At 27.4% G+C, this 17,144-nt stretch overlaps 1 protein-coding gene across 2 annotated transcripts in view; it reads left to right on the top strand.

Annotated features, from left to right (window-relative positions):
* Nucleotides 1-1,128: 1,128 nt before the first annotated feature.
* Nucleotides 1,129-17,144, top strand: part of LOC142333006 (odorant receptor coreceptor-like) — a 28,075-nt gene continuing 12,059 nt past the window's right edge. For both annotated transcript variants that reach the window (XM_075379774.1, XM_075379772.1), the window contains exons 1-4: nt 1,129-1,911; nt 5,831-5,915; nt 14,479-14,752; nt 16,501-16,600. In XM_075379774.1, the coding sequence (XP_075235889.1) occupies nt 5,855-5,915; nt 14,479-14,752; nt 16,501-16,600 (435 nt within the window). In that variant the 5' untranslated portion in view covers nt 1,129-1,911; nt 5,831-5,854. The remainder of the gene's footprint in view (nt 1,912-5,830; nt 5,916-14,478; nt 14,753-16,500; nt 16,601-17,144) is intronic.

Raw genomic sequence — 17,144 nt, 5'->3', positions numbered from 1 at the left:
AATTAAGACTAACAAATAGAATTATATATGACATTATCAACCTCACCTTAGGGCCAGAAGGTATACAGGTCTCATGAATGAAATCCGGAATTTCGAGAATAATGAAGATTTACAACCTGGAAATCTTCTCATTTTGCCATCAATTCAAGATAGCCCACTAAGTATAATTCAGTGTTATCAAGATGTAATGGCAAAAATCGTGTAATTCAAAATGGGAAGAAATTTCACAAAATTTCAATGGCCAACAGTAGAACATTGTCCTGGTGGCAAGAATTTTGTAACTAAAACTAATAGCACTTGAATTATTTAACAGAAAGCATATTTTTATAGTTCCTGTAGCCATAGTCAAATGTTTAAAGTGAATTTTAAACATGAGGGTCACCTCATGCCTACATTCTTTTGATTCTGAAAGAAGGCAATAAACTGAAATTACTGTAGAAAATATTTAGAATTATCTGTATAACTGAGACCAATATGAAGTATGATGTTAATTCTTATTGTGAATAATAAATTTAAGTAATTATTTCATTTGCTCTTGTTATAGGTAGCACAATGCCTTTATATTATATTTTTTAATTTTTTTATTCATTTAATGCAATTAAAATGTGTGATGACATTATTATTAAAAGAATTATTTATTACAATTGCAAATATAAAAAAAATGCAATTATGTAATTGCATTGTAGAATTGCAAATAATTCTCTTCTCTATTTCAGACAATTTTGCATCAGCAAAATCCCATACAGGTTTTTTCTTGGTAGTACATAATTTCTATTTACCTTTAAAAGAAACTCTAAGAATAAATTGTATCAGAACTAGATATATGAGAAACTTTAATACTGTTACTAGTTTTTAAGTACAATTAAGGGAATCATGGATCGAAAAATTTTGCGATTTTTAGTTTTTTGTTATAAAACGTAATTAAAAATTTCCTCTTTCCAATGCCGTTTGGATCACCTATATCTGAGTTGTATATACAATTTTTTTTTTATCAACACATGTTTTTCATTTTATCATAAAACATTGACTTTCAGCTGTTTTCGTTTATTTTATTATTTTTCCACTAGATTATTTTTATTCTTTGTTACTGTATTTGTTTTTAAAGTTAGTACTATTGCTTCTCACTAGTTTATAGCAAAACTTTATTGTGTTTAATATTCCGTAGTAATCTTATTTGTTTACGTTTTCTTTGGAGTGTGCTGTTGTGGATATTATTAATATCAGAATGGATTGGTATTATTATTGTTATTGTTCTTTATAGTGTAAATAGTTGTATTTTTAATATAAAATATCTAGATTGAAACTTCGTTTTAAAAAACGAAAAGTGGGTTCAATTACAAGTCTCAACAATCCAAAACATTTCTCCTGTTGTCTCTTTAGCAAACAAAAAAATTTCGACGTTTAAGGAAGTAAGTACCGGGATGCTGAAAGAAGGAAACTACCTTACGACCATAATCAGAGCTTCCATTTGAATAAAATAATTGTGGATGAAATTAAGCCAATTTTCAAGGATTTATCTGATAGTGTGTTGCTGGAAAAATGTTTATCTGGCAAAACCAAAAATGTCAGTGAAAGTTTGAACAATACGATTTGGTCGACAATACCCAAAAGAACGTTTGTTGATATTGAAACTTAATTTTGGAATAAATGATGCCATTTGCAAGTTTAATGACTGCAATGTAGCAAAAGTTTTGGCTTTAGAAGAAATGAGGTTAAATCCAGGAAAATACACCCTTGATACAATGAAAAAATTAGATGAGGAGCGAGTGAAATATAGTGAGCGAGGCATCTAACAACTAGAGATAAAAAGAGTAGGCAGAAGAGGAATCTCAGCAGAAGAAAATTAGAGCATAGTTATGAGTAGCAGGAAGACTAGAAAACACCATCTTATAGCGGTGGACACTACTAAAGGTATGTTTTCTGTTTATAAAATTTTTTAGATTTAGTTTTTACAAAACTTGATTTTTTTTGTGTTTAGGTACACTTCTCAGCTCCCTATAAAAGAGAAACTTGAAATTTTTTGTGAATGTACAATTCACTTTACTCTTTCAACTGAATGTACATCAAACAATTTTAAATATTTCTTGACAAAAAAAGAAAGTGTTATTTTTTTTTGCTCCATGGTGGAAAAATAGGGAAAATAGTGGAAAAATATACTTATACAAAACCTTCTTAGTACTATTCATGGGGAACAAGCTGTTGCTTTACCTCTGTTGCATTAACAGAAATTGCTGCTAATCTACTCTAAGGTGGAAAAACAAATTTCAATCACATTAAATTTAACCTTTTGATGTAGAATTGATTTGCTCAAGTAAAGCCATAATTTGGGATGAAGCCACAATGGTTCCCCGTTTTGCTTTAACTACAGTTGATCAAATACTTAAAGAAATTACGAAAAATCAAAAATCTCTTCAGCAATGTCATTTTACTAGGAAGTAACTTAGGTAAACTCTTTCTGTTGTCAAACATGGTGACAGAACAAAAACAACTGATTGCTTATCAGAGAAAATGATAGAAATAATTTCCTGTATTCTATTTGATGGAGATATAGCCGAAGAAATATTAACTTAATATTAACAACTTAAAAAGTTTCTAATTCTTATGAAATTTTTATGAAACCCATTCGTTGTCCCAAAAATTCAGATGTAGACAACTTACCTTGCTGTGACCCATGGTGGAGCAAAAAAATTAAAAAGTAGTAAAATTTTGAATAAATAAAAGTAATTTATTGAAATAAATAACGACATGGGAACAACAATTTCATTTATTTTTATAAAAAATAAGGCTCTAATAATAAAAAAATAAAAAACAGATCAGAGCAAGTGAAAGGTTGGTTGTCTGAAGCAGTGTAAATAAACATTTATTAGAATTAATATTAATAGAATGTTAGATAAAAAGTAATAATCTAATGTTTTAAAAAAAAAGGATAGCACTTTATTAAGGGCATAAATATTTTTAAGTTTAACCCAGACAAAGTTTTCTTATTATAACAAACAATACGTTTCATAAAAATAAGTATAACATTTTGTATAAAACAGGTAAATCTATAAAGTATATTTTTTGGATTAACAGAATTAATAATAAATTGTGTGGAATTACCACTCATTTTTTCATGTCATGGTGTGAGGAAGAGTTTTTAATGTTGTATGACAAGACAGTGTTTGTTGATTATTTTATGTGTAAGTTGTAATTTTAACTGCTGACGAAGAAAGTAAATTTTTGAAACCACTACAGTTGATTAAGCGTCTCTTACTTTTGATGTACTGTCTTGTGGTTTTTGATTTTATAATTAGTTTTATTATTTGATACAGCGAGAAAAATGTTTGAAAACAATAATAATGACACCTGACCAGGTCAAACTGGTTTTTCATTTTTTTAAATTACACAAAGATGAAAAAACGTTAGATTTAATATACAAAATTAAAAATTTAATATAATACCTAAATATGCAAATTTAAAAGAATTAAAACAGGAAATATTAATACGCTGTAACAAGAAAATTAATTGTGTATTGATAAGAAACAATAATATAAACAAATTTACTAACAATAAACAACATTATGATAAAGGCTTTTTAAATTTAGCCGATGCAAAATTGTCTGAAATAGAGAAGAGAATTATTTGCAATTCTACAATGCAATTGCATTATTTTTATATTTGCAATTGTAATGAATAATTCTTTTAATAATAATGTCATCAATCATACTATAGTGGACACTGAAATAAGTATGCATGAAATACAAGAACAAAACAAGATAAACACGCAATAATGAATGAGATTGCAAATACTAAAGTGCCAAAGTTCAAAATTATAGAACACACTACATCAGTAAAAGAAAAAAAATCACAAATATACCAAAAATTACCCACACATCAAAGGCATAAAAACATACACTCGATAAACAAAATTCTAACATAACATGTGCACATATGCATATGCATTCTAATGTAACATATTATATTAATATAAAACGAACATACCCATCATCATTATAAAAATAATTATATTAAAAATATTAAATATATTCTTGGCAATAATTACACTGAAATAAAAGACCCAAACACATATGACTTACAAAAACAACTATGAAAGACAACCATACAAGCCTAAATTACAATGTCATTTATGTCTGTACCCTTTCATACCATTGGCACCAAAATGAACATGATTACCTGTTAATTACCTGTAAATTCGTAACTCTAATATTGCAATACGCCCACTTATTAATTTCCAAGCTGCACCATGTTATTACATAATGTAAATAGATAAAATATTAAGAAATAAAGTAAATTATCCGTGCATGTATACTATAAAATATAGTTTTCAACTAATAAATAAATGAAGTAATATTGAAATTAAAAATAACAAAATTACTTTCATTTGATTTATCAAGTACACAAATATATCTATAAATGATATTTTAGTTATAATAAAAAGTATACTTATTTATAATAAAGAAAACCAAGATGACATAACATAATTACTATAGTATGAATTGTATTCAAAACTATTTTGAATTTGAAAGACACAGTTAACAAATCAGACAGACTGTCTTGCCGTGTATTATCATCAGTTATTTTATCAGAAATATACATTCAACACTTGACAAAATATTACTAAGTGGTAAACATACACATGATATTATTATTATTACAGGTAAGATATGTTTACGACATTAGTGTTATGTGATGAAAATATAAAAAAAATAACACAATATATTTTATATATATGTTATATATACATTATAACATTTGATTTTGCTTCATTTTTTGCACAAGAAATATACAAAACATAAATTAAATGAGAAAACGAAAAGCGGTATAACTTTTTCTTTATTTTTTAATATTTTCCATTTACATGATAATTAAATTATAATAATCGTAGTTTGATGATACATTTAAAAATGACCAGACTCTACTCACAAGCATAAAGTTCTCGATCACCAGTGAGGTTATGTTGTCTGTTGTAAACCTTAGATTGAGGTTAACTCATTTCACCCCCTCCCACCACAAATTCCACGATGTGTGACCAAAAGTAATACCATTCTGTAAACATTTTCTGTTTGAAAATTCTGTAAAAAAATGTAGTTCTGTAAAAAAATGTAGTAAAAGATATTTTAAAGCTGTGGTAAAATATACTTAAAATAAAACTACGGGCTGCGATTTAGTGTGTTTCATTTATACTTAAATGGAGCTGTACTTTTCATGAAAGCATTAATTTATGTGCATGATTTAATTCAGTGGTGACAGATAACAGAGAAGAACCTTTAATTGAGCGTAACTCAAGAACGACCCAACAAATTTTCACATGCACAACTTCAGATACATTATTACAGCATATCCAAATTTCAATGAAAATGATTTTGTATTTTTTTTTTTAAATTAAACTAGCAATTAAATTAACCTTAAAAGTATTTTATTTTTATTTTAATTAAATTTAAAAAAATCATTTTAATAGCATTTATAGCGGTAATAAAGTAATACTAATTGCAGACGATGGGCAAAATTTAAAGTGTAACAACTTATTATTATGCTTATGAAAGTATTTTCTGTAGTGCCTCTGAAGAAAATACGAATTGAACAAATTTTGAAAAAATAGGGATATGATCAACGCCCCATATATAGAAGTATTTGATCTAAATTTTAAAGAAAATCTCTGCGGTCTAAACCTAGTTGGACCACACGAAGTTACTTCTGTCTTGAGATAAAGGATTATGGAAAATTTTTTTCCTAATTATCATTAAATGTAACAGTATTTATAAGTGTGATGAATCATCCTTATGTAATTAATCGTTGTGTATGAATAATATTCTTGGAATAAATTTTACAGCTCCTTGTTCAACTATTGTTAAAGATGTATATCATTCAAGTAACTCGACTGAAGAACGATCTTGCTGTATTGACATTACTTAAAAGTAAGTTATTTTAAATTTTTTTAAATTATAAAAACTTTAAATTATTATTAATAAAATTTTTAATTTATTTTATAGTATTTTAAACATTTCTTATTTTTTTTTTATGTTTCAAATGAATCAACAATAAAACAAAAATTTTAATACATGAGGATCAGTAATACCGTTTTATTTTTATTTATTTATTTACAATTTAAAACTTACATGGTCATCCGTCAGACCTAAGTCTGTCGACAGATATACTAAAGAGTATTATTACATTATTAAGTGGTTAATGTAATAACCAATTTTATGTAACAACTAAAGATATTATTAGTTTTATAATACTTATAATAGTAGTACAATTATAAAAATTAATTTTACAAAATTAGACTAAATATTTAAAAACTAATGAACAAATTATTTCTTTAATAATTGTAATGTATTAGATTTAGTAACTAAAATTATATTCAAGAAACAAAACTATACTTAATTACAACAACGAATTACACAATTAATATCTTGTTGCAACAATTACATAAAGAAAATAAATAACTAAGCTTTAACCATTCAACAATACATTATTTATTGATTTACAATAATTATCAACATTAAAATAATAACTATAATCATGTTATAATTGTCTGGACTGCCAGTATAAATCCAACACGAATCCTGTTAGTACCTATTACGTTATAATTAATGCCCACTCAATGAGAAGTTTTTTTAAATCATTTTTTTTTATTTTTACATTATTGAGGTTATTCGGTAAAGAATTAAGTAATGCAGGAACAACGTACTTCTGTAATCGTTTACCGTAAGTATTATTATATCTATCTGTGATAAAGCTCATTGCTCTCAAATTGTATCCACTTTCTATATTTACCCTGTATTCACTGTTGTAAAAGTTCTTAAAAATAATTAAGAATTTAAATAGACCTCTAACTGACAGAAACCTTGTAAGATTATTTAAATTAGTGTCATAATTGTTATCAGAATCATAAAGAGCAATATCTTTGAGGACCCTATTTTGTATTAAATTTATTTTATTTATGAGATAGTCTGCGGCTGATCCCCATGTTGTCAAGCCGTATCGAATAACAGATTCAAACAAGGATGAATAGAGTAAGCGTTTACAGTGAATTGGTAATAGGGGTGAGATGTGGTGGAATTTCATAGCAACCACTCTTAAATTTTTACATATATGTTTTATATGGTGATCCCATCTAAAAAAAGAGTCAAAATGTACACCCAAATATTTGTATTTGTCAGCATTCTGGAGATGTTCACAATTACAATTTATGTGGTAATTTTTTATACAGTCACATGTATGACAAATAATTTTTATCGGTCTTTGGGATCGAAGATAAGGAGATCTTACATGTAAAACAGTAGTTTTTTTAGCGTTAATAATTAGGCCTTTGTCATGAAGCCACTTTAATAGATTATTAAAATCTTCTTGCATTAAAAACTCTGCTTCTTCCAATCGCTTATGTCCAAATGCTAAAACACTATCATCAGTGTATTGCAACAGACATGAATTAGAGATCGCGCTAGACATATCATTAACGTACAGATTAAAAAGTGTTGGGCCCAAGATAGACCCTTGAGGCACGCCACTATCCGTTTCGTGTCTATCACTATATTTATCTTTAATTTTAACAATAAGTTTTCTGTTACTTAAATAGTTTTGTAGCATATTATTAAAAGGGCCATTAAACCCTAGCTTATTTAGGGCATCTAAAAGTTTATGATGGTCTAACGTATCAAAAGCTTTACGAAAATCTAAAAAAAGTAAGATTACATGGTTACATTTATTTAAGTTAATATTGACAAAATCAGATAAATCATTTATAGCATCGTTAGTCCCAATCCCCTTTCTGAAACCATATTGAGTTTCACTGATTAATTTGTTATCATCAAGGTATTTAGTAATATGCGTAGAGACATACCGTTCAAAAACTTTTTCGATACATGACAGTATAGAAATTGGCCGATAATTATTTAAATCTTTAAAAGAACCAGCTTTATAGATAGGTCTAACAATAGACATCTTCAGTAGATCAGGAACCCTCCTTGATTTAATTATATTGTTTACTATAATTGAAATTAAAGGGCTGACTTTATTAACGACATATTTCAAATCTTTGATTCGTATGCCATCTACACCTGGCGATTTTTTATCATTCATAGATGAAATTATATTTTCTATTTGTTTAGGAGAACTTAAAGGTAAATGAAAAGACACAAGCTGCATGCAATTGCCACCCGTGAATTTCAAGAACTTATGTATACAATTATGTTTAATATCATCTACTGAAGTTACAAAGTGTTTACCGATAATGTCTGCAGCGACCTTACCCGCGTTATTAGATGTACCGCTTACATATTTAATTATAGTATCGTCTAAGTTACGCTTAGAGGGTAACCCCATCAAAGAGTTAAGTAGTTTCCAGTTACCCTTAATATCATTCTTTTGAAAATTTTTAAATTTATCATTAAAATACTTCTCCTTCGCTTTTCGTATTTCAATATTAATTTTATTTCTATATAATATGTAATCTTTTCGAATTTCCAGGTTAGCTGGTGCTTTTTTCCATTTTTTGAACAGTTTGTCTCTATACTTTATTTTATTTAGAATGTCATCCGTCATCCATGGTTTTTTTCTATTTTGAATTTTAATCCTATCAGTATTTCTGCGAACTAAAGAACTGTTATACACAGAATTAATTATATCAACGAATTTCTCATACGCAGATGGATTATTATCCATCTTATTACCTAAGGTGTCATAATTTATGCTATCTAACTTATATCTAATTAAGGCATTATCTAAGTAAAATGAACCAAGACTGTCATCCATCGATCGTTGGGATGAATTCTTGTACAACAGATCTGCTATTGTCACATAGTGATCAGAAATTTTAGTTTCAATTACTCCAGAAAAAACGTAATCAGGAAAGCCTCTAATAAAAATGTGATCTATACAAGATCTAACAATTACCCCATCTCTTATTTCCTCCCTCGTTATATCAGATATGCAACACATGAATCCCGTTGTATGTAATAAGGTTTGATAGTAACTAACTACAGTATTTTCCTTAGTAAGATCAATGTTCATATCTCCGATTAAGACCGCATTATTATTATTACAATTATGAAGAATATTTTCAAGATCATGTAAAAATTCATGAACATTTAAATCTGGCGGTCTGTAAAAGCATATTATCGTAAAATCATCGGTCTTAACGCCCAATTTCACTGAAACCTGAATGCATAATAGTTCACAACTTGAGACAGTCAAATCCAACATTATTCATAATATTAATAATAATTACAAAGGATCGTTCTCGTTTCCATTGATACACTTACGATTATCTGTAATTAAAGAATATGTAGTTACGTAGTTAATAATAGTTAAAAAAATTTAAACAGATTTTTTTTCCATGGTGATTATAAATAATATGGAACAAATTTTAATGTGTTAAAAATCTTAAAAAATTGTTTGTGTATGAATGATTATTTATGTTATGTTTAAAAATTATGTATAGAACAAATCTGAACGCTTTTAAAAAAAACGCTCAAATTGACTATAAAATCTGCCAAAATGTTTCATTAATCTAAAGTTCTCAAAGTTGGAACTGTAAAAAAAGTATTGAGGTTAAAATTTTAATTACATTTATAAGATTTAACATTGGTGACATGTTTGAAGATGTATAATTTTTTTCTTCTTTTTTCAAATTCCAACTGGACCACAACCATCCACGCATCATAGAGTATGCGGTAACATTATTGATGTAAAATAATTTCTTTTAGTTCAAGTGAATTAAATAACTGTGTAATGTTTGTACCGTACCAAATTTTGTATTCCATATTTTATTGTATTTTGTTAAATAATTGTTAATTTTGTTAAATAAATTTATAAAATATTTTTTTTTATTACAAGTGAATTCAACAAAAACTGTTTTTTTTATATTTTATTGTACTTTTATTTTGTTTTTCGCAATAAATAAAGTAAATGGCGAAAAACAATTGTAATATAATTTAATGTATGGTTTATGGAATGTTTTTGGGAAAGATTAAAATCTATAACATGAATGTCGCTAAGAAAAATGTTTTCTATTCTGGAAGTATCTTTTTTCACAGTTACGATTCTGCAAATAGTTTTCAGACATTAGGTTAAAGCAAATTATTAAATAATAAAAGTTATTATTTAAATCGCTAATAATTTTATAAACATAGAAATAAAATTTAAGTCTAACAGTAACCAATTTTATTTAGACTAGAAGTAATGCGTAATTATTAACTGGACAAATTCTTAAAACATTTACCATTTAAAGATAATAATTATTTAATTATTGCTTATTATTATATCATTCGGAAGGAGGATTTCGAAATCATTACGTGCTTTAAAATGTTTATTTTTAAACCCAGAACCTTTCAGATGAGTGACTACTGGGCCACAGATGTAGCATAAAATATTTTGGATAACTCAAAAATAAACATTTATTTTTACACATTTAGATTATAAAAAATTTCCGTAAACAAGCTTTGTAATAAATATTGTAAAAAGAATAAAGTACACATTTTCTGTAAAAATAATTTCAATAATCAGAATACGTCGAAAACAATAACGATTACTTTCGATTAACTCCATTACTCTTTTTGAAATAGAAAAAATACGAAAGAGAAGAAAATAAATTTATTACTCTCTGTCGACAAACCGACAAAAAACTATGATTTTCGTTTAATTTTCATCTAAAAAATATATATTTTGATAAAATACTCATTCGATCCAAAAAAAGAATTACATGTTACCTTAACTTTAATTTTCAGAATAAAAAATGCACGACTGCAGTTTGTATTAAGAGCAGTACTCAGTCAGTGTTAAAACAGAACGAGATACACCGCTAAGGCACCAGTACTTCATTATTATAAATATGCTTACTTATTCAAATATAAAACTAGTACAAATGAACCGTTAATCTCATATGAAAGTACGATAAGCAACTTCTACGAATCGAACCATTATGTGATTTATAATATTATTCCCGATCCGTGAGATATTTCTAAAACATTCTTTTTTAAAAACAAATCATGTTTTAATAAAATTCTCGAATAGATTTTCATAAAATTTAGTTTTCAATATAAAAAACACATAGGCTACCAACGGTTTGTACAATTAGTAATCATTCAGTATACGGGTACTGTATGATGAATAGAAACGACTAATCCACGTTCGCTCCACTCGCATAATGTCTAAATTGGTTATTTTAGAAAAATATAAAAAAGGGAAGTGTTTAATATTTCATACGATATTTATCGATTTATTTATAGAAGCTTATTAAAAATGAACGAAGTCTTTTTTTTTTAAAGTATATTTGGAATAACAATAAGAGTGCCATGCAATATATATATATATATATATATATATATATATAATCTTTGTACGATGTATATACTTTTTTTTTCTGTCATTTACATATTTTATATTTATATATATATATATATATATATGACAGTCATGTCTTTTCTTAAAGAAATGTCCGTAAGTTATTAAACAAAGTATATATATATATATATATATATACTTTGTAAGCCAGTAAAACTGTTTCATTTTTTTTTGTAAAATTTCCCGTATTGAAGGATGTTCTGTATTTTATTTACTTATATTTTAGTATTGAAAAATCAGTAAAATCTGCTTACAAATACAGCAAAAATTACTTTCATAAAACTGAGATTTTGGTACATAACACCACAGAAATTAGAACGAGCAGTAAGCTTAAAAGATCTGAATTCTGGACTACGTGTTTAACAATATTCCAATTCTAATTCTACTATTTAAAATTTGTATAAGTACAGCATTATAAATATTAGAAAATAAAAATTTACATTTAAGGTAAGCAATTTTTTTTTCGATTCTTCGTTTGCGTAACTGTAATTTTTACATTCGGCTGTAATTTGACCGTCATCCAGTTCCTGTTTAAAAAGTATAATAAATTAGTACTTTTAGTAAATATTTTCAGTGAACAGTCGATCTTTGATTAGCCTCAGTTTATTTTAATCCGTTAACGAATTTTTTTCTGTTACGATATCCAATTATATTACTGAAATTCTTTCAAATGATGTTTATAATGAGTGAACATCTGTAAAACACTGTAAAAAATTGAAGAAAATAATAAAAAATGTTTTGAGTAGTTCTGAGTAAGAAGACCGAATTGACGTTTTTTTTATTTTTTTCATTTTGTCTCGCTCAAACACGTACCCGATCAAGGCCATCCAGTCATAGCGAATCAAGGCCCTTAGAGTAAGTATCGCTAAATAAATTTGCCGAACAATATCGCCAACAGATAACGCAAATAAAGAAACGTCATCATAACGGACCGCGCTTCTAACTTGCCCTGCTGAAATTATTAGATCTTAAATTTATCTTCACAGAACAATCACTTATCCGATATTCATCAAATGTACATGAGCTTAACTTCAGTTACACTACTACAGCATATCTAAATTTCAATGAGATTGATTTAGTAGTTTTGGATATTTTCGAACCAAAAAACTTTATACACAGGCCTACACTATGTGTATATATTTATAATATATTATGTTAAATATAAATATAATTTATATATTATAATATATATATATATATTGAAATTTAATTGGTGCTTTCTTGTTCCTCAAACCTCAAAATTCCATTTTCACCCGTCAATTCTACCATGCAACTGTTCTTCAAAAGTCTGAAAAAAAATTACCTTATTTTTACTTCAAACGTTTTTATGCACATACGAACAACTTAAGAGATTAATATTTATCGCAATTTGAAATAACTCCTCAAAATTAATTAAAAAACAAAATTGAATGTTTCACAGGATTAAAATCGATGTTCAAAAAAAAGAGGCCGGTTATTGCAGTTTTATAAGCAAGTAATTCACGGAAAATAAGTATAATCAAAACTGTTGATCAAAAAGATTGCCTAGTAATAGTGTTGTATGATAAGTTTAATAGTGAATTTCCAGGCAAAGAACATTCCGCTGTTTTTTATAATGGGAAGGTATTTAACATAGCCTTACATATTGAATAGCGGTTCATGAAATCATTTTTTCGTCAGGAATACGAAGGTAAATGACGTTGAACCAAAATATCCATCGTAGTTCTAAAACGTGTAAGTTAACCTGTATGGATACAGTTGACTTAATTGTGCATTTTCTGTTTAGTTGAAGCAGCGAATATACAACAGAACGTTTCTGTTTAGTTGAAGCAGCGAATATACAACAGAACGATTCATCTGTGAGAAATTCAGAATGAGTTCTGCGACTGCAACAGATCAAAAAAGTGTTCATAGAAATGTTTTTCCCGACTCAAAAATTGTTTTATGTTCGTGGTCCCTGACGAACCGTATCTATAATTCAGAATGTCGTAAAGGAATGAGTAAGGCACGGATCGATAACAATCTTTGATAGTTGAAAAATTATAAAAAAATTCCACCTATTACACGTTACAGTACCGTACATAAAAACAAATAAATTATTCCGTCAATACTTCAAATCCGGTTTTTGGAGCCCGTACGAATACAATTAAGACATTTCAACTACAAAATAAATGAGAAACATTAATGAAAGTACACGCCATACTTACTTATCCGACCTTTTGTTTCACCACCGATTTAAGGATTTAACAAAAGACTATATTCTAAATATGTTGACTCTTCTGGAATAGTAACAGCAAAATGATATATTCAAATTCAGCGAGTAATTCCACTGACAGCGGGTTGAGAACTGATATGAGAACTGATATTCGCTGGAATCGTGCACTGCGGCACACCTGTTTCACCGCAGATTAGTCACCGGTTAATCCACTAAATAAGTCCAATTTTTTAATAATATATTGTAAAACTATTTCAGGTAGGCTGATTTTTAATATATCTAAAATGTTTAGCGTTGTTTAGTTCTTACGTTGTATTTTGTTTTCAGGAGGAAATATATTAAAATAATTCATACGATGGACACTGGTGATAAAATAAAAGCTGCATTAGCATTCTTAGGTTATGATTTTCATGATAACAGAAGGCCAAAACTAAACATAAGAATTGTATCATTTAATATAATGCAAGTAGTTTTATTCATGGGTTGTTTTTTATATTTAATCGATAACTGGGATAATATGGATCAAAGAATAGAGTCGTTAAAAGGGATAACAGTTTACACAGTGCTTCTCTCGTTTGTTATCGTGTATTTAACATGTTGGAAGGATTTTCTGTCTGCTATTTTAATAGCTGTTCGTGAAAATAAGGATAAATTTCCATTTTTTGTGTCGAAAGATCGAAAAATATTACTGGAAAGTGATAAAAAAGAAAGAAATTTTATTAATAGTGTATTGTACAATTTTATTTTGTTTGATATGAGCATTTTTTACGTACTTCCTTTATCAACTACAATTTATAAACTGTTAAATACTGAAGATTTGAGTAATATTAAAGTAGAAAATTTACCGCTATTCTTCCCAGGTTATTACCCTTGTAATTACAGGAAACTTTATATGTATTTCATATGGTACATATTACAGTGTTCGTATATAACGTTTGCAGGGTACTATGCGTACGTTACTTATTTCGTATGTATTATATCGATGCAAGAAGTTGTTAATGACATAAAATTACTTTGTTTATCGGTAAGAGAAATGTTAATTCCGAAAAATGGAGAAAATTCTTGTCAGTGTAGCATTGAGGAAATTAATTTGAAAAATTCAGCTTGGATTTTGGTGCAAGAGGATGATGAAAATGGTTCTTTTTCTGAAGATAATATAGAATTAATTAAAAGTTACACGAGATATATTATTATGCATCATCAATTAATATACAAGTAAGGATTTATAATTTTTTTAATTAGATTACTTTCATCATAGATCTATTCTTGATGACGAATATTTGCACAATACATAATTTATTTATTCAATTAAAAAATTGCTCTTAAAAATAGCTGACTGTATTTGTTTTCTCTGATTGTGTAGGCACCCAAGGACTTTTCAGCATTAATTTGTATGAACAGTTAGTTTCACAAGGTATCGAAAACGTTTAACAGGTTTTTACACCTACAAGATTTGAAAAATGTTTTGTTATTGAAGTAACCGCTGATATTCTATATTGTAACTGATCGTTAATCATTTTGATAATTATAAATTGGAAAGAGAGATTACGCTTAAAAATCGCCTGCTTACAGTTTACCGAAATTAAAATGAGCTATTTTGCTCGTTATAACAAACAGTTAGTATATACATTATAAGTTAGAAATACATAGGAGATATACTCCTATGTTTATCTTTAAATATGAGCTTCCCAAAGCAACATCAGTGGTACAGAGCTTTATTTTTGAATAACGGTTGGGGATTGCCTTCTAGAATGTGTATCTGATTAAAAGCCTTTTTGTAAAAAATAACCCTCTCCCTTAAAATTTTTCACAGGAGGGGATATCTCTTTGATCTGTTTAAAGTTCATCCACATTTATCATTCTGGAGATAAATTGTTATAAGTAAAATCTACGTAACAGGCGTGCATCAGGTCTCAGAGGTCAATTATATGTTTCAGTATTTTCCATTTTTTGAACCAAATTTACAGTTTATTTGAATTCTCTAAAATGGATATTGATGTTTATAGTTTTTATTCCCTTTTTTAAAAACTATTAAAAATACCCCTTTTATGTTTTGTAGGTATTGAAAAACTGGCAATGATTTTTTAATGTTACTTCTTTATTTTATATATGTTTCAGTGACAGTTGGCAGCATAGTCCATATTTTAATTCAATAATTGTGTATAGATAATGGTTGAGGTCAATTTTTTTTTTTTTTTTTAGTAATAAAAAAATTATATCTTATTTTATATCTATATTATTATTATTGTAAATGAATGTTTGTTTGTTTGTCCTGTATGTGTTCCTATACTATTCATCTGGTTGCGATGAAACTTTGTTGAGTTGTGCGCACACCCGTGAAGGTTTCTGAATTAGTTTCGACCCGCTAGGTGGTGCTGGGGTTGGGATAATTCGAAAAATTGTATTTATGGTCCGATTTGGCTCATATTCAAAATATATATTAGTTTCGTGAAACGAAATATTTTTGCGAAAAAGGGAAGAAGAGAAGAAGGGAAAAAGAGAAGATGGGAAGAAGGGAAAAGGGAAAGATTAAATTTTGTGAAGTTCCATAGTTCAGTTTTTAATGTTTTATCAAACTTTCATTTGTGTTCATTTAATCTATATATAATATACTCAAATCTAGCAATGGTGAAGCATTGCCGGATCAGCTAATAAGTATAATAATTAGAAACATGAGCCAATATAGCAAATCATGTATAAATTGAATATGAAAACAAACTCATAATATAATATAACAGTGTAATTTATACGTAATTATATAATGTTACAATATAATATATAATAGTAATAATTATTATTATTAATTTTAAAATACTATTTTATAATTCCTGTAGTAAGGGCCTGTTAACAGTAGTTATAATAAGAGTGTGCTCGGATTTCGTTATTACAAAACTTTTTTCCATAGAATAAAGTTAAATGATGTGTATCTTCTAAAAGTATTAAAATGAAAATTATAATTACAGGAGAGTAAGTATAATCAACAAAGGAATTCCAGGTGCATCAATAACAACGCTATGTTTATCAATCGGATATGCTTGTTTGTCTGTATATTCTCTCGTAAAGGTATTTATAAAATTATATATTTACAAAAATAAATTAATAAATAACATTGGTCATCATAAATTTGGAACTGAAAAGGGAGTAGGTGTTCTATATAATATTTTATATGCTGAGTCTGAATATGTATTCCAAAACAACCCATCATGTAATGTTCTTAAGTTAAAACCACTTAAATTTATTTGTTCTATCATTCGTGGAAGAAACTATATAGATAAGTCATAGTCTGATCCGGCCGCTGATTTCTGCAGGTATCTGTTTTTTTTTAATGAAACTTGATTTAAATGAATGATTAATGATTGTTTAATACATTACTGCCAGGTTTCTTAGCAAAAATTAGCCGTAATTACCTTTAATTAAATATATTGTAATTAATTTATTTTAACAAATTGCAACTATACTTTTTTTAAGTGAATTAAACGTCATTTGAAAGAAAATGATGTGAAGAATGTAAAAAAAAAATCGTTGCCAGCTCCCAGTCAATCGCAACCTCCAAGTTGCCAGGTGTAAACAGGTATGTTATTGTTAATTATTTATGCTCATTGTGTTT

Source organism: Lycorma delicatula, chromosome 12, assembly GCF_047948215.1.
Source record: "Lycorma delicatula isolate Av1 chromosome 12, ASM4794821v1, whole genome shotgun sequence".
Lineage (NCBI taxonomy): Eukaryota > Metazoa > Arthropoda > Insecta > Hemiptera > Fulgoridae > Lycorma > Lycorma delicatula.
This window is presented reverse-complemented; position numbering and strand designations above follow the sequence as displayed.